General features: G+C 47.3%; 1 protein-coding gene across 2 annotated transcripts in view; it reads left to right on the forward strand.

Annotated features, from left to right (window-relative positions):
- Positions 1 to 6,139: 6,139 nt before the first annotated feature.
- The window catches only part of LOC110486273 (tudor domain-containing protein 5), a 53,784-nt gene continuing 41,783 nt past the window's right edge, over positions 6,140 to 18,140 (forward strand). Inside the window, exons 1-13 of one of the 2 annotated variants that reach the window (XM_036947346.2) lie at positions 6,140 to 6,420; positions 6,677 to 6,914; positions 7,479 to 7,958; positions 8,088 to 8,296; positions 8,582 to 8,665; positions 8,973 to 9,029; positions 9,203 to 9,377; positions 9,707 to 9,876; positions 10,090 to 10,310; positions 10,568 to 10,777; positions 12,075 to 12,141; positions 12,687 to 12,887; positions 13,004 to 13,180. In XM_036947346.2, coding sequence (XP_036803241.1) covers positions 6,686 to 6,914; positions 7,479 to 7,958; positions 8,088 to 8,296; positions 8,582 to 8,665; positions 8,973 to 9,029; positions 9,203 to 9,377; positions 9,707 to 9,876; positions 10,090 to 10,310; positions 10,568 to 10,777; positions 12,075 to 12,141; positions 12,687 to 12,887; positions 13,004 to 13,180 — 2,280 coding nt within the window. In that variant the 5' untranslated portion in view covers positions 6,140 to 6,420; positions 6,677 to 6,685. Of the gene's footprint in view, positions 6,444 to 6,676; positions 6,915 to 7,478; positions 7,959 to 8,087; positions 8,297 to 8,581; positions 8,666 to 8,972; positions 9,030 to 9,202; positions 9,378 to 9,706; positions 9,877 to 10,089; positions 10,311 to 10,567; positions 10,778 to 12,074; positions 12,142 to 12,686; positions 12,888 to 13,003; positions 13,181 to 18,140 lie in introns of both variants that reach the window. The other variant, XM_036947319.2, reaches the window with a different exon arrangement.

Genomic DNA, 18,140 nt, shown 5'->3' on the forward strand with positions numbered 1-18,140 from the left:
GTCTAGGGCCAAATAACATCCGGTAGGTTCCTGTCCAGTTGGGTTCGAGATCCCTCCCAGCGTTGGAGGGCTTTGTATGTCAGCTCTTGCTGCTCCAGACCAAAAACAGATCTGGCTAAAGCCAGGTAAAAAATAATAACACCACCCAACCTCCAAGCTAAGCTTTATTCTGGTGTGTGTCATTAGGCTCTTACCCTTCCAGGTCTACCTCTCTTCTGGCCAGCAGATGTCGCCAACGAGCAGGAATAGAACGGCCTTCACACACCCACCCTTTCAGTCCATCACAATGGTGAAATGCGCACACAGTGGACACATGTTTTTGGAAATTCCAACATGTACCTGCTCCATTCACAGAATGTTTTACGACACCAGCCTTTGAAAACGAACCAGCCTTTGAAAAGTTGTTTTGTTCAGGAAATGTTACAAATGCCCATTTGTAATTAGTCATTGATGATAGTCTTACATTTTTGCTCTGTCCATCTTGATCCCACATTGGCAAGCTACAGAATCAATAGCCACATGTAGATATAGAAGGCAGCATGATTCACTCTAGTGTTGAGAATATATACCACCATCCATTCAGAGCTTGCTTGGCTTAATGGACCAATTAATGGACCAATTGGATAGTTCAAACTGTAAACCCCACCTATCTGGCACTCTAGTTAGGTTAGACTGAGCAAACAGTATTTGAACAATTTTAAATAGTATCTGATCTCAGGTATACAGACCTGTATCAAAGAGTGAACTGTAGGTTAGGTACCTGGATCTCACTTAAATGTAAACATCTCTGTCTGTCACCTGCAGCACGGTACTCACACTTGACAGGGCAGTCCAGCATAGAGCCATGTTCTCCTTTCAGTAAATATAACATTCCCTGCTCATCAGATCCTTGGTTACCACCTGGAAAAGATTCATGCTCAGAGAAAATTATATTTTAATATTTGATGTAGTTTGTGTTTCTCTGTAGAGTTGTCAGAGGAGTTACCGTACTGTGACCAATTGGATAACAATTGAGCATTTTTGGAAGGATTTCCACTTTCTAAAAAACATAGAGGAGTGGGAGGTATAAAAGTAGGCCTTGGTCCCGGAAGCAGTAGATAAGGATTGGAGAGGTACTGACTTACTGTGTAGTGTACAGTATAATGAACATATGGACAATGGAGGTTGTTCACAAGACTTGTGCTGTGGTAAATCTTACCAGTTGCCTTTTCAAATCCATTTTAAACCCATTTGAGAAATTCAGAGAGATTTGTTTGAGGCATGTGTCATCTCGCCTAAGACAATTCTTCCATGTTCTCATTTTTTTTTTGTCATTGTGTTTTCCTGTGTCACCATTTTATGAGTAACCCGCAAGGTGTGTCCCCAAGACAATCCAATTATTCGTAGAAACTATGAATGACTCGTTCAATGAGTCATCAAATAATATTATAATAACAAGTCCCCTGGGTCTCACTCGCAGTAAGTGAAGATCACAGCTCTCTCATGCTCCCTCACAACCTGTCAATCAACACAGTGTATATGTCTGAACTGATTGCCCCCCATCTATCTTCAGAGCTCGTGCTGCTAGGTGACCTAAACTGGGACATGCTTAACACCCCAGCCATCCTACAATCTAAGCTTGATGCCCTCAATCTCACACAAATGATCAATGAACCTACCAGGTACCACCCCAAAGCCGTAAACACGGGCACCCTCGTAGATATCATCCTAACCAACTTGCCCTCTAAATACACCTCTGTTGTTTTCAACCAAGATCTCAGCGATCACTGCCTCATTGCCTGCATCTGTAATGGGTCAGCGGTCAAACAACCTCCACTCATCACTGCAGTGGGCAGCTAAAAAATCCACTATAATTGAGAATTTCAATAAGCATTTTTCTACAGCTGGCCATGCTTTCCACCTGGCTACCCCTACCCCAGTCAACAGCACTGCACCCCCCACAGCAACTCGCCCAAGCCTTCCCCATTTCTCCTTCTCCCAAATCCAGTCAGCTGATGTTCTGAAAGCGCTGCAAAATCTGGACCCCTACAAATCAGCCGGACTAGACAATCTGGACCCTTTCTTTCTAAAACTAGCTGCCAAAATTGTTGAAACCCCTATTACTAGCCTGTTCAACTTCTCTTTCGTGTCGTCAGAGATTCCCAAAGATTGGAAAGCAGCTGCGGTCATCCCCCTCTTCAAAGGGGGAGACACTCTAGACCCAAACTGCTACAGACCTATATCCATCCTACCCTGCCTTTCTAAGGTCTTCGAAAGGCAAGTCAACAAACAGATTACCGACCATTTAGAATCCCATGCAACCTTCTGCGCTACGCAATCTGGTTTCAGAGCTGATCATGAGGGCATCTCAGCCACGCTCAAGGTACTAAACGATATCTTAACCGCCATCGATAAGAAACTATACTGTGCAGCCGTATTCATTGACCTGGCCAAGACTTTCGACTCTGTCAATCACCACATCCTCATCGGCAGACTCGATAGCTTTGGTTTCTCAAATGACTGCCTCAACTGTTCACTAACTACTTCTCTGATAGAGTTCAGTGTGTCAAATCGGATGGCCTGTTGTTCAGGCCTCTGGCAGTCTCTATGGGGGTGCCACAGGGTTCAATTCTTGGGCCGACTCTCTTCTCTGTATACATCAATGATGTCGCTCTTGCTGCTGGGGAGTCTCTGAACCACCTCTACGCAGACGACACCATTCTGTATACTTCTGGCCGTTCTTTGGACACTGTGTTAACAACCCTCCAGACGAGCTTCAATGCCATACAACTCTCCTTCCGTGGCCTCCAACTGCTCTTAAATACAAGTAAAACTAAACGCATGCTTTTCAACCGATCACTGCCTGCACCCTCCCGCCCATCCAGCATCACTACTCTGGACGGCTCTGACTTAGAATATGTGGACAACTACAAATACCTAGGTGTCTGGTTAGACTGTAAACTCTCCTTCCAGACTCACATCAAACATCTCCAATCAAAAGTTAAATCTAGAATCGGCTTCCTATTTCGCGACAAAGCATCCTTCACTTCACTTGTCGCCAAACCCACTGGCTCCAGGTCATCTAAAAGACCCTGCTAGGTAAAGTCCCCCCTTATTTCAGCTCACTGGTCTCCATAGCAGCACCCACCTGTAGCACGCGTTCCAGCAGGTATATCTCTCTGGTCACCCCCAAAACCAATTCCTCCTTTGGCCGCCTCTCCTTCCAGTTCTCTGCTGCCAATGATTGGAACGAACTACAAAAATCTCTGAAACTGGAAACACTTATCTCCCTCACTAGCTTTAAGCACCAGCTGTCAGAGCAGCTCACAGATTACTGCACCTGTACATAGCCCATCTATAATTTTGCCCAAAAAACTACCTCGTCCCCTACTGTATTTATTTATTTATTTATTTTGCTCCTTTGCACCCCATTATTTATATTTCTACTTTGCACATTATTCCACTGCAAATCTACCATTCCAGTGTTTTACTTGCTATATTGTATTTACTTCGCCACCATGGCCTTTTTTGCCTTTACCTCCCTTATCTCACCTCATTTGCTCACATTGTATATAGACTTATTTTTCTACTGTATTATTGACTGTATGTTTGTTTTACTCCATGTGTAACTCTGTGTTGTTGTATTTGTCGAACGGCTTTGCTTTATCTTGGCCAGGTCGCAATTGTAAATGTGTACTTGCTCTTAACTGGCCTACCTGGTTAAATAAAGGTGAAATAAAAAATAAAATAAACTGGTTACCAACATAATTAGAGCAGTATAAATACATGTTTTGTCATTCCCGTAGTATACGGTCTGATATATCATGGCTGTCAGCCAATCAGCATTCAGCACTCGAACCAACCAGTTTATAGTGACATTTAAGATATTGATAATTTCTTACCTTCCTCCTCCTGCCATTCACTCTCTATTAAGGCCATAAACTCTTTGTTCTCCTCTCCGCTCACGTTCTCTCTCACGCTATGCACGTCCACAACAGTTGAGGTGGACATGACTGGCCTGTCTTCTATCTCTTCCTCTCCCTTGGTCTCCTGGGTAATCCCTCTTGGTACTACCTTCCTCATGTTCCTCAGGGAGCCTCACTGTCTTGGTGCCCCTGTGACCGCGGCCACTGAAAGTCGGGGACCCAGAATGTTCTCTCTTCGCCATCTTCCATGCCCGCGGCGAGGGGAAGCTGACTCCGGGTGTTTCTCCATCCCTCTTGGCATGTCTGTGGCTGGTGAGAAGCTTGCAACCCAAAGCTTGTTGCTAGTTGGTTTGCTGTTTGAGTGGCTGTCTTGGTTTCAACGGCCCTCCCTTCCTCAGTTGTGATCACCTGTAGGACAGGAAGGAGGCCTTTGTCAAGGAATGCTAGTTTGAAATATAAGTTGTAATTTTTTGTTTTGTTTACATGATCATACCCAGTCATGTGAGGAATATCATTGGAAAAGGGATTACTTTGAAGATCTTTGTGCTTGGGTCTGGGAGTCACTGTTGGGAATGTGCACACTCAGATGTTTGTGCTTGGGTCTGGGAGTCACTGTTAGGAATGTGCAGACTCAGATGTTTGTGCTTGGGTCTGGGAGTCACTGTTAGGAATGTGCAGACTCAGATGTTTGTGCTTGGGTCTGGGAGTCACTGTTGGGAATGTGCAGACTCAGATGTTTGTGCTTGGGTCTGGGAGTCACTGTTAGGAATGTGCAGACTCAGATGTTTGTGCTTGGGTCTGGGAGTCACTGTTGGGAATGTGCAGACTCGGATGTTTGTGCTTGGGTCTGGGAGTCACTGTTGGGAATGTGCAGACTCGGATGTTTGTGCTTGGGTCTGGGAGTCACTGTTGGGAATGTGCAGACTCGGATGTTTGTGCTTGGGTCTGGGAGTCACTGTTGGGAATGTGCAGACTCGGATGTTTGTGCTTGGGTCTGGGAGTCACTGTTGGGAATGTGCAGACTCAGATGTTTGTCTTTTCCAAAAAGGTGTTGGTTTTTAGTACAGGAAAGGCACACATCCCCCCAGACATAATTTAATTAAACTGTAAATTAAGTATTTGACCTACATTTCCCCATCTGTAATGAATTCTCATCAAGGCCCTCACCTAAGCCAAGAAACAAAGTATTTTAGTTTATTCGAAATTATTAGATTTGATGAACAAATTATTGAATAGTCTGTCATTCATATGTCTTATTATTGTTCATTAATATTAGGCTATTAATTATGGCTCCGTTGTTTCAGCTTTTGAAATAATTCATTGTTTTAATATAATAATTGTATTGTATTCATAGTTGTAGTAACTTTTGTAGATGTATGTAATAACTTTTGATAACGTTAAGCAACTTGCCATGGCAATAACAAGGTTAATCATGATTTTGGAAGTGATTTTGTCTGTATTTGCTCGCCATACTTGCACGTACACGTGAGTGTTCGTGATTCGAGAAAATGTGTCTTAAGTGGGTAAACCATTCAATGTTCCTATATATTGCACAGCTTTGGAAGAAAACATGTGATCTGAGACTACTAGGTGTGAATAAGCCAAATGCATTTAAAAAAATCTAAATTAATATTTAAGTAGTTATCTTCTAACTGTATGGCTCGTGACGTGCTCTGCTTTTGTCTCGCTAGTGTGGTGGAATGTATCTCTGGTCCAGCACGTTACTAACGCCCTGCACCAGAGCTAAGTGGAATGTATCTCTGGTCCAGCACGTTACCAACGCCCTGCACCAGAGCTAAGTGGAATGTATCTCTGGTCCAGCACGTTACTAACGCCCTGCACCAGAGCTAAGTGGAATGTATCTCTGGTGCAGCACGTTACTAACGCCCTACACCAGAGCTAAGTGGAATGTATCTCTGGTCCAGCACGTTACTAACGCCCTGCACCAGAGCTAAGTGGAATGTATCTCTGGTGCAGCACGTTACTAACGCCCTGCACCAGAGCTAAGTGGAATGTATCTCTGGTGCAGCACGTTACTAACGCCCTGCACCAGAGCTAAGTGGAATGTATCTCTGGTCCAGCACGTTACTAACGCCCTGCACCAGAGCTAAGTGGAATGTATCTCTGGTGCAGCACGTTACTAACGCCCTGCACCAGAGCTAAGTGGAATGTATCTCTGGTCCAGCACGTTACTAACGCCCTGCACCAGAGCTAAGTGGAATGTATCTCTGGTGCAGGGCGTTAGTAACGTGCTGGACCATAGATACATTCCACCACACTAGCGAGACAAAATCAGAGCACATCACGAGCCATACAGTTAGAAGATTACTACTTAAAGATTAATTTAGATTTTTTTAAATCTAAATCTAACCTGTTTCAGCTGTGCTAATTGATGCTATTTGGACAGTGTTGGCTACATGCTGTTAACGAATTGAATCCATTAATTTATCTGCACCTGCAGAGTTCAGACGAGTACCGTGGAATAAATTGACAGGCTGATTGACCTGTAGGAAAGGTTGGTCTTCACGAGTTGTTAGTGTAAGTTAGCTAAAATATGGAAACTGAATGCTTGTTAGACTGGCTAGCCTATTTCATCTTTTTTTTGTGAACAACCTACAGTACTTTGATGAAATACGTTTCACATTGTGACCGCTTGTAACAGTCGTTAGCCTAATTAGCTAGTTGGTCCAATGGGGGGTGGATTATTTGCACATTTCAGTGTTTATTGTTCAGAAAATGCATTAGTTAGCTAAACTGTAGCCTCTGTCAAGTCTCGCAGAATGACCCAGGAGCAGTTGCTTTCGAGCCTGAAGAAGGATGTGCGCTCCCTGCTCATCTCAGCCAAGCAGGGCCTGACCCCAGATCAGTTGAAGAGAGACTACATCAACATGCTGGGCCACCCCATGCCCCTGAGGATCCTTGGCTTCCGCAACGTGCTGGACATGATCCGCGAGATGCCCGACGTGGTGCATATCCTCTATCTGGGAGATGGCAGCATAGTGCTGAAGGGTAAGTACTGAGTACTCGTCCCACTGTTGATTTGCTGACTGTTATGTCAAAGCAAGTTTGTTTTGTCTTTAACACGTGACATTATAGGCAGAATTGTTTTGGCACACAGCATGCTATAGTTTTCATATTTGTTGACAAGAGTTACATTTTCCCTCGTGCTTGAGTATAGTATGCACAGTATCAGGAGAGGAAGAATATACCAGAACACAGATATCAATTCAACTCAAGCATATCAACCCATCACTCCAGTGGCATACCGTAGTTTCAAGGTAGTTTTCCGCAAGGTCTGAGCAAGGCCTTTTTGCATTGAGGTTTGAGCGAAAATATTTTACAGCAAATGTTCTGTAATTCTAAACATTTTTGCCATGGCTTATGACCTGTTCTGTTCATATGCTATCTGGGAAGGAGGGGGGGGGGGGGGGGGGTGACCTCCAGGGGGTCCCAACCAACATTATTTGTTGATTTTTTTGGGGGGGGGGGGCCCAGAGCCTGTGGGCCCTCCTGCCTTGCGGGGAGGGGGTTCTATTTTTTTCACCAGTGCATCTTTTTTTCCCCATTCTGCAGCGGTGGCTGATGATACCACCAGAGGCATAGTGGAGTTGGTGGCCAAGCAGCGCAGTGCCAAGAAGACCCCTGCTCAGCGTGGCGGTGTGGGCTTCTTCTCCCCACGCTACCAGCATCACAACCCCATGGTCCTGCCGCGGCGTGGCCGTGCACCCCCGGCCCTGCCGGCTCAACTCCGGGCCCAGCTCCACCAGCTGCTCTCCCATGGGGCCGTGGGTTTATCGGAGCTGGAGACAGCCTTCGTCCGCCGCTTCGGCTTCCCTTTACGTGTCAACAACTACGGTTTCTATTCCATCGCCGAGATGCTGGCGGCGGCCGCCGACCTGGTGGCAGTCACACAAAGCAGGATGGGCTCCCAGCTGTCCCTCAGGGGGGCAGTGGTGGCATCACGGAGGACTGGACCCATAAAGCCGTTATTCCCATTGAAGCAGACCTTCAAAACTGTTCCTATCGTAAGGCAGATGACCCAGACAAACTCAGGTTGGTTGGTCCCACAGTGAAAGCTATAACTCAATTTTAAGCATATAGTGTTTAATTTAATTGATTGCTGCTCATGTACAGTACACATTGATAAAAAAACAAAAAAAAGTTTTATATATATATATCCAGTCCCAGTAGAAAGACACACCACGGAGTCCAGTACTCCGAATCCAGTGTCCAATACTCAGAATCTTGTGGTACCAGCGCCACTCCCTGAGGCTGCAGTCCTTAACAGCCCAGAGGGAGACCAGGGCTCTCTGCCAATGGATTACACAATACCACAGCCTGAACCTGAACCCACGCAGGATGGACAACTGTTTCAGAAGTGTGTCATCAAGGTGTGTACACTGCTGTCTGTAGCTCTGTGGTGTGTGTGTTCAGCCACGTAAAAATAGTTTCCCCCGTGATCTTGTTTTTGATTGGGTGCACAGCCTGCCAACGTAACATTTAGATCTGCCAACATCAGGCTTACAACCAAGTTACTGTGCTGTATATTGGGTCTGTGCTGATTTTTAGAGAAGGGAATCGAATGTGCTTCTGAATAGCAGTAGTGAAAAGTAGAACAAATGCCTTGTAGCCCCTCCCCCTTGTCATGTTTTGCTTGTGTTGATTGGCATCTGCAGCTGGAGGAGGAGCTTAGGCAGCGTATTCTGGAGAACGGGGAAGCGGGCACTGTCAGTCCAGAAGTAAAGGCCAAGCTTCGCCAGGTCAGTCCACGGGATGCATCCCAATGAGCACCCTATTCCCTTTATAGTACACTACTATTGACCAGGGCCAATTTTACCAGGGTTCATATAGTACACTACTATTGACCAGGGCCAATTTTACCAGGGTTCATATAGTACACTACTATTGACCAAGCCCAATTTTACCAGGGTTCATATAGTACACTACTATTGACCAGGGCACTATATAAGGAATAGGGTGCCATTTGGGACACATGCTGTCTTCACCTAAATACCAAATCCATCTAATGACAGTAGAGATTCTAACACGATCGAACCTTCCATATAGGTTGTAGCCCAAAACAGTGAGGGACTGTCCGTCCACGATCTCCCTGCAGAATTCAAGGTATTTTATACTGACAAATCAAATAAATTTCCTTTGGAATGCCTACATACTAACCAATGCCGAATGAAGACTAATCATTTTTTAGTTTTTTAAATCACCAAGTATTACTTCTTGTTAGTGTCTTGTATGTTGCTCTGACCTTTGTTGCCCTTATGACCCACGGTTGACCCCAGAGGGTGTTTGGGGAGGAGCTGCCGGTGGTCCAGAGTGGCTTCCTGAGTACCACGGAGATGGTGGGCGCCCTGAGCGACACGCTCTACCTGCGGCCCATGGCGGGCGACGAGGGCAACCACTGGGTGGTCATGGACATCCAGAATGCCCCTGGACACACAACGCCTCAACAACCAGGTCTGCTACACTCCTCTGGCTTTAACCTAGGATCAGATTACACCATTACCAATCCTCAAATGAACCATCAGGGGGGTAAACAAATATCTGACCTTAGATCAGTGGTTAGAGGGAAATATCTGGCTCACACACAACACCTATCCACTTTATTCCTAGCCATATGATAGTTTAGGACAATCACATTTTGATTGATTACTAACTCATTGTTATAACCAAAAAGTCTAACTTTTGCTGCCCATTTAAGATTCAACAAAACAGGTATTTTTGGGTGTAAGTGTGTCATGACTGATCTCATTCAATATGTCACTTTGGTATTATTTGTGTGGTAGGAACGGCGGAGCCCGAAGGCCCCGTTGAGGGTGTCAAGGCTCTGAACCCGTCAGGTACGGGCTACTACTTCAGCTGTGGGGAGTCTCCCTGGGAGGGAGAGGGAGGCGAGACCAAGCCCAACTTGGAGGAAGACCTGGAGCTCCGCATCACCACCAAGACCTCCTACCAGGTGAGCTGGAGCCTGGGGAAAGGCAGGTCACAACGCTCAAAGTCCTGATAAAATAAATTTAGTGTGTACGTGCTGGGCACAAATGAAAGCCTGTTTAACAGACAGGAAAATCTGTCTCACTATGGTCCATATCTGTGTAGAATGTGTTTATGTATACTTGTTCACATGCATGAGAGTGTACACACATATTCTGTTTATGGCTGCTTCCCTCAGATGGTGGATATGTACGGCTCGTTGCCGGTGCGTTGTCGGCGTGGGGCGGTGATTCCCCCGGACGCCATGCGGGGCCAGAGGCTGAGGGCCCCCACGTGCAGGGGCCCTCGGGAGCTGGTGGCCGTGCTGGTGGAGCATGTGGAGTCTCCCTCGAACTTCTACATCCGCTTTGATGAGAGCCAAGAGGCCCGCGCCCTGGAGAACATGATGATTGAGATGAGGTGAACAACAGCCCTCTGCTGGACTGGAGGGATAGGGAGGAGAGGCTTCCCTGCCTCATTGGCTGGGATTTGACATGTAGTCCAATTGGCTTATTTGGTATGAATGTGCAGTAACTGTTCATATCTAGTAGTCTTCCACTGTGTTACCCTCAACTAGCTCATGTGTTTTTAGGTCAATGCACATGAAAGAGAAGAGACTTGGGGTGTAAGCAACTGAATGCTATGTGGTGGTGCTCTCTTGTCCTCCCTCCCTCCAGGAGCTGCTACACCTGTCCCGAGGTGTTGGAGCGTTACCGTCTACCGGAGCGCTACGTGCGTACAGGCCAGGTGTGCTGCGTGGCGCCCCAGGGCATCTGGTTCTACCGCGTGGTGGTTCACCGTGTCCTCAACAACACCCATGCAGAGGTCTACTACGTGGACTTTGGAGACCTCACCACTGTCCAGAGGAGCAGCCTCAACTTCCTCAAGTAGGACTGTGGCCAAATGACACCATATTTCCTATATACAGGGTTTGTAAGGTCATGAAAATCCTGGAAAAGTCATAACATTTTAAAATGATGTTTTCCAGTCCTGGAAAAGTTTTGGGAATTGATCAAATCTGAAACGCTTTGGAAAAATAATGGTAATTAATTTCAAAATGTCTGTTAATGTAATTTATTTAGGCACATTATCATATCAGCCAGGATCTTTAGTGCGTCTATGTTAGAGGGGCAGTCGGACATTGCAGCAGCAGGTAGGCCTTTAGAATATGATGGAGAACAGACTAATAACTTGGTAGCCAATTCAAAACACATCTTGTACCCGCTCGTTAACTGTTAACCTATTATTAGCGTGAATTAATTTTTTGTTCCAAAAAACTCTCCAACGACAATTGCGAACAAGGACATAGAAAGTTAACCTTTTTAACGAAACAAACAATTCACGGCGTTGTATTAGTTGGGATTCGGTTCAATTGCGGTGAATCGAATCATGAGAATCGCAAACAGTAATTTTAGAAAAAAAAATTCTAGCCTTTCTTTTGGATTATGTGGCTTCAAAACTAGTTTTGTAGATACTTCCAGTTGATTTGGACATCCAATGTAGGGGACATTGCAACTCAATAGATGCTTGTCAGCCTGCTAAGTAAACACTTATTCTAAGTTAGCTAAGATGCATAGCGAAGTTACATTTCCTCAAGTCCATTTTTGGTCTGGTTGAATATAAAGATTTGTAGCCTACCATTGCCATTTCATCTTTGATATATTGAATCAGCGAATGATTTCAAAAGGCATAATACGTGTTTGGTTGTTTGGTTAAAATTTGGTCAAAAGTCATGAAATTCCATCTGTCAAAATGTGTATGAACCCTGTATATCATACACTACTATTGACCAGCCATTTGGGACAAATCCCCTGTCCACAACCAACCCCTTTCCCCTTGCCTGTGGCATAGATCTGAAAGGACTGGATAGGTAGTGTGTAATTTGGGACGTAGCCTGTTGTCATGTCCAGAACCCTAGACCCCTACTCCTTAGGCACTTGTCTAAGATCTTGTCTAGATCTGAGAGGACTGGATAGGTAGTGCACTGAAAAGGGAATAGGGTGTCATTTGGGATGAAGACAATGTTTTCCTTTCTTTTGCCCACTAATCATCAGCTGTAGAACTGAGAAGGAAAGGTATTGGAAGTGACTGTTTGTATCCCTAGTATCTGATGTCACCATGTGTTGATCAATGCGTTACTCTGTGCAAGGTGGTAACAGAGAGAGTTTTGTCTATCCCCCTCAGGTCTTGTTATTCAGAGCTCCCAGCACAAGCAGTCCCGTCATCGCTGGCTGGAATCAAGCCTTTCGGTGTAAGACCTTCTACGCGACTGTTTACACAATCTACCTTCCGTGGACCCAGATTTATGAATTAAGTGTCTCGAGTATGATTACTGATTTAGGATCAGATCCCCCCCACCCCGCTGTCCATATAATTTCAAACAAATCCTATATCAGTACTACTTCTCTGAGAGGCTTAATACATACAGTCTCTGGTCTGAGAAATACTGAAACTTGCCCTCTTAATACATACAGTCTCTGGTCTGAGAAGTACTGAAACCTGCCCTCTTAAGACATACAGTCTCTGGTCTGAGAAGTACTGAAACCTGCCCTCTTAATACATACAGTCTCTGGTCTGAGAAATACTGAAACCTGCCCTCTTAATACATACAGTCTCTGGTCTGAGAAGTACTGAAACCCGCCTTCTTAATACATACAGTCTCTGGTCTGAGAAGTACTGAAACCTGCCCTCTTAATACATACAGTCTCTGGTCTGAGAAGTACTGAAACCCGCCCTCTTAATACATAGTCTCTGGTCTGAGAAATACTGAAACCCACCGTGTGTTTCTCCTCCCAGGGCAGCTGGAGTGCCAACGCCAAGACCTCCTTCCAGAAGCTATGTTGTGACCGTACCCTGGTGGCAGCCCTGCATGGCTACCATGCCGACTTCCTGCAGCTCTTTCTGTGCGACACACACACCGAGGAGGATGTGTACATCCACAGCGCCCTGCAGGCCCAGGGCCATGGGCTCTGCTGCGCACCCACCGTCAGCGCAGCGGTCAGTCACGTGCTGAACATACAAACCTATCAAATGTCAAGGCATTTCCCATTTAGTTATTCAATCATCCAATGCAATCTCCCATAACCTTCTCTTCATCCCATCTGTCCTCTCAGTTGTGTAACCAGTTCAACCCAGTGAGCCTCTATCTGGGCGAAGGCGTGTTCGGCGAGGGAATGGAAATAGAGGACGAGGACCCCACCCTGGAGCCTTGCCACGAAGCCACCACCATCACTTTCCAGCACAACACCACCCAACCCCTGTCCAAGAGCTCCCCTTGCCCCACTCACACGGTACAGATTACCCTCTCACATGCACGCATATTCACACACAGAGACGACACCCTGTCTATCTCTCACTATACCATTCTCTCCTCCACTAACACTGTCCACATAACAGCTCTTATCAGACTACAGAAGGCCTAGCAGAGCAGTCCCAGCATTAGTAGTAGTACTTAGTAGTAGCAGTCCCAGCGTTAGTAGTCCCAGTCCCAGCGTTAGTAGTCCTAGTGTTAGTAGCAGCAGTAGTAGCAGCCCCAGTGTTAGTAGTAGTAGTAGTAGTAGCAGCCCCAGCGTTAGTAGTAGCAGCAGCCCCAGCGTTAGTAGTAGTAGTAGCAGCCCCAGCGTTAGTAGTAGCAGCAGTAGTAGTAGCAGCCCCAGCATTAGTAGTAGCAGCCCCAGCGTTAGTAGCAGCAGTAGTAGTAGTAGCAGCAGCCCCAGCGTTAGTAGCAGCAGTAGTAGTAGCTCCAGTGTGAGTAGCAGCAGTAGTAGTAGCAGCCCGAGCTTTAGTAGTAGTAGTAGTAGTAGTAGCAGCCCCAGCTTTAGTAGCAGTAGTAGTAGCAGCCCCAGCGTTAGTAGCAGCAGTAGTAGTAGCAGCCCCAGCGTTAGTAGCAGCAGTAGTAGTAGCAGCCCCAGCGTTAGTAGCAGCAGTAGTAGTAGCAGCCCCAGCGTTAGTAGCAGCAGTAGTAGTAGTAGCAGCCCCAGCGTTAGTAGCAGCAGTAGTAGTAGTAGCAGCCCCAGCGTTAGTAGCAGCAGTAGTAGTAGCAGCCCCAGCGTTAGTAGCAGTAGTAGTAGCAGTAGTAGTAGCAGCCCCAGCTTTAGTAGCAGCAGTAGTAGTAGCAGTAGTAGCAGCAGCAGTAGTAGTAGTAGTAGCAGCCCCAGCGTTAGTAGCAGTAGTAGTAGTAGTAGCAGCCCCAGCGTTTGTAGCAGTAGTAGTAGCAGCCCCAGCTTTAGTAGCAGTAGTAGTAGCAGCCCCAGCTTTAGTAGCAGTAGTAGTAGTAGCAGCCCCAGCTTTAGTAGCAGCAGTAGTAGTAGCAGCCCCAGCGTTAGTAGCAGTAGTAGCAGCCCCAGCTTTAGTAGCAGTAGTAGTAGTAGCAGCCCCAGCTTTAGTAGCAGCAGTAGTAGTAGCAGCAGTAGTAGCAGCAGCAGTAGTAGTAGTAGTAGCAGCCCCAGTTTAGTAGCAGTAGTAGTAGTAGCAGCCCCAGCTTTAGTAGCAGTAGTAGTAGTAGTAGTAGTAGCAGCCCCAGCTTTAGTAGCAGTAGTAGTAGTAGTAGCAGCCCCAGCTTTAGTAGCAGTAGTAGTAGTAGTAGTAGCAGCCCCAGCTTTAGTAGCAGCAGTAGTAATAGCAGCAGTAGTAGTAGTAGTAGCAGCCCCAGCTTTAGTTGTTAGTAGTAGTAGTAGTAGTAGCAGCCCCAGCTTTAGTAGCAGCAGTAGTAGTAGTAGTAGCAGCCCCAGCTTTAGTAGCAGCAGTAGTAGTAGTAGTAGCAGCAGTAGTAGTAGTAGCAGCCCCAGTTTTAGTAGCAGCAGTAGTAGCAGCAGCTCCAGTTTTAGTAGCAGCAGTAGTAGTAGTAGCAGCCCCAGCGTTAGTAGTAGCAGTAGTAGCAGCTCCAGTGTTAGTAGCAGCAGTAGTAGTAGCAGCTCCAGTTTTAGTAGCAGCAGTAGTAGTAGCAGCTCCAGTTTTAGTAGCAGCAGTAGTAGTAGCAGCTCCAGTGTTAGTAGCAGCAGTAGTAGTAGCAGCTCCAGTGTTAGTAGCAGCAGTAGTAGTAGCAGCCCCAGCGTTAGTAGCAGCAGTAGTAGTAGCAGCTCCAGTGTTAGTAGCAGCAGTAGTAGTAGCAGCCCCAGCGTTAGTAGTAGTAGTAGTAGTAGCAGCTGCCCCAGTGTTAGTAGCAGCAGCAGTAGTAGTAGCAGCCCCAGCGTTAGTAGCAGCAGTAGTAGTAGCAGCCCCAGCGTTAGTAGCAGCAGTAGTAGTAGCAGCCCCAGCGTTAGTAGCAGCAGTAGTAGCAGCAGCCCCAGCGTTAGTAGCAGCAGCAGTAGTAGCAGCTGCCCCAGTGTTAGTAGCAGCAGCAGTAGTAGTAGTAGCAGCCCCAGCGTTAGTAGCAGCAGTAGTAGTAGCAGCCCCAGCGTTAGTAGCAGCAGTAGTAGTAGCAGCCCCAGCGTTAGTAGCAGCAGTAGTAGTAGCAGCCCCAGCGTTAGTAGCAGTAGTAGTAGTAGTAGCAGCCCCAGCGTTAGTAGCAGTAGTAGTAGCAGCCCCAGCTTTAGTAGCAGTAGTAGTAGCAGCCCCAGCTTTAGTAGCAGTAGTAGTAGTAGCAGCCCCAGCGTTAGTAGCAGTAGTAGTAGTAGCAGCCCCAGCTTTAGTAGCAGTAGTAGTAGTAGCAGCCCCAGCTTTAGTAGCAGCAGTAGTAGTAGCAGCAGTAGTAGCAGCAGCAGTAGTAGTAGTAGTAGCAGCCCCAGTTTAGTAGCAGTAGTAGTAGTAGCAGCCCCAGCTTTAGTAGCAGTAGTAGTAGTAGTAGTAGTAGCAGCCCCAGCTTTAGTAGCAGTAGTAGTAGTAGTAGCAGCCCCAGCTTTAGTAGCAGTAGTAGTAGTAGTAGTAGCAGCCCCAGCTTTAGTAGCAGCAGTAGTAATAGCAGCAGTAGTAGTAGTAGTAGCAGCCCCAGCTTTAGTTGTTAGTAGTAGTAGTAGTAGTAGCAGCCCCAGCTTTAGTAGCAGCAGTAGTAGTAGTAGTAGCAGCCCCAGCTTTAGTAGCAGCAGTAGTAGTAGTAGTAGCAGCAGTAGTAGTAGTAGCAGCCCCAGTTTTAGTAGCAGCAGTAGTAGCAGCCCCCGTGTTAGTAGCAGCAGTAGTAGTAGTAGCAGCCCCAGCGTTAGTAGTAGCAGTAGTAGCAGCTCCAGTGTTAGTAGCAGCAGTAGTAGTAGCAGCTCCAGTTTTAGTAGCAGCAGTAGTAGTAGCAGCTCCAGTTTTAGTAGCAGCAGTAGTAGTAGCAGCTCCAGTGTTAGTAGCAGCAGTAGTAGTAGCAGCTCCAGTGTTAGTAGCAGCAGTAGTAGTAGCAGCCCCAGCGTTAGTAGCAGCAGTAGTAGTAGCAGCTCCAGTGTTAGTAGCAGCAGTAGTAGTAGCAGCCCCAGCGTTAGTAGTAGTAGTAGTAGTAGCAGCTGCCCCAGTGTTAGTAGCAGCAGCAGTAGTAGTAGCAGCCCCAGCGTTAGTAGCAGCAGTAGTAGTAGCAGCCCCAGCGTTAGTAGCAGCAGTAGTAGTAGCAGCCCCAGCGTTAGTAGCAGCAGTAGTAGCAGCAGCCCCAGCGTTAGTAGCAGCAGCAGTAGTAGCAGCTGCCCCAGTGTTAGTAGCAGCAGCAGTAGTAGTAGTAGCAGCCCCAGCGTTAGTAGCAGCAGTAGTAGTAGCAGCCCCAGCGTTAGTAGCAGCAGTAGTAGTAGCAGCCCCAGCGTTAGTAGCAGCAGTAGTAGTAGCAGCCCCAGCGTTAGTAGTAGCAGCCCCAGCGTTAGTAGCAGCAGCCCCAGCGTTAGTAGCAGCAGCCCCAGCGTTAGTAGTAGCAGCCCCAGCGTTAGTAGTAGCAGCCCCAGCGTTAGTAGCAGCAGTAGTAGTAGCAGCCCCAGCGTTAGTAGCAGCAGTAGTAGTAGCAGCCCCAGCGTTAGTAGCAGCAGTAGTAGTAGCAGCCCCAGCATTAGTAGTAGCAGCCCCAGCTTTAGTAGCAGCAGTAGTAGTAGTAGCAGCCCCCGTGTTAGTAGCAGCAGTAGTAGTAGCAGCCCCAGCGTTAGTAGTAGCAGCCCCAGCGTTAGTAGCAGCAGTAGTAGTAGCAGCCCCAGCGTTAGTAGCAGCAGTAGTAGTAGCAGCCCCAGCATTAGTAGTAGCAGCCCCAGCTTTAGTAGCAGCAGTAGTAGTAGCAGCCCCAGCGTTAGTAGCAGCAGTAGTAGTAGCAGCCCCAGCGTTAGTAGCAGCAGTAGTAGTAGCAGCCCCAGCGTTAGTAGCAGCAGTAGTAGTAGCAGCCCCAGCGTTAGTAGCAGCAGTAGTAGTAGCAGCCCCCGTGTTAGTAGCAGCAGTAGTAGTAGCAGCCCCAGCGTTAGTAGTAGCAGCCCCAGCGTTAGTAGCAGCAGTAGTAGTAGCAGCCCCAGCGTTAGTAGCAGCAGCCCCAGCTTTAGTAGCAGCAGTAGTAGTAGCAGCCCCAGCGTTAGTAGCAGCAGTAGTAGTAGCAGCCCCAGCGTTAGTAGCAGCAGTAGTAGCAGCCCCAGCTTTAGTAGCAGCAGTAGTAGTAGTAGCAGCCCCAGCGTTAGTAGCAGCAGTAGTAGTAGCAGCCCCAGCGTTAGTAGCAGCAGTAGTAGTAGCAGCCCCAGCGTTAGTAGTAGCAGCCCCAGCGTTAGTAGCAGCAGCCCCAGCGCTAGTAGTAGCAGCCCCAGCGTTAGTAGCAGCAGTAGTAGTAGCAGCCCCAGCATTAGTAGTAGCAGCCCCAGCTTTAGTAGCAGCAGTAGTAGTAGTAGCAGCCCCCGTGTTAGTAGCAGCAGTAGTAGTAGCAGCCCCAGCGTTAGTAGTAGCAGCCCCAGCGTTAGTAGCAGCAGTAGTAGTAGCAGCCCCAGCGTTAGTAGCAGCAGTAGTAGTAGCAGCCCCAGCATTAGTAGTAGCAGCCCCAGCTTTAGTAGCAGCAGTAGTAGCAGTAGTAGTAGTAGCAGCCCCCGTGTTAGTAGTAGCAGTAGTAGCAGCCCCAGCTTTAGTAGCAGCAGTAGTAGTAGTAGCAGCCCCAGCGTTAGTAGCAGCAGTAGTAGTAGCAGCCCCAGCGTTAGTAGCAGCAGTAGTAGTAGCATCCCCAGCTTTAGTAGCAGCAGTAGTAGTAGTAGCAGCCCCAGCGTTAGTAGCAGCAGTAGTAGTAGCAGCCCCAGCGTTAGTAGTAGCAGCCCCAGCGTTAGTAGCAGCAGTAGTAGTAGTAGCAGCCCCAGCGTTAGTAGCAGCAGTAGTAGTAGCAGCCCCAGCGTTAGTAGC

The sequence above is a fragment of the Oncorhynchus mykiss genome, chromosome 1 (assembly GCF_057628025.1).
Source record: "Oncorhynchus mykiss isolate SJ-2025 chromosome 1, ASM5762802v1, whole genome shotgun sequence".
Taxonomy (NCBI): Eukaryota; Metazoa; Chordata; class Actinopteri; order Salmoniformes; family Salmonidae; genus Oncorhynchus; species Oncorhynchus mykiss.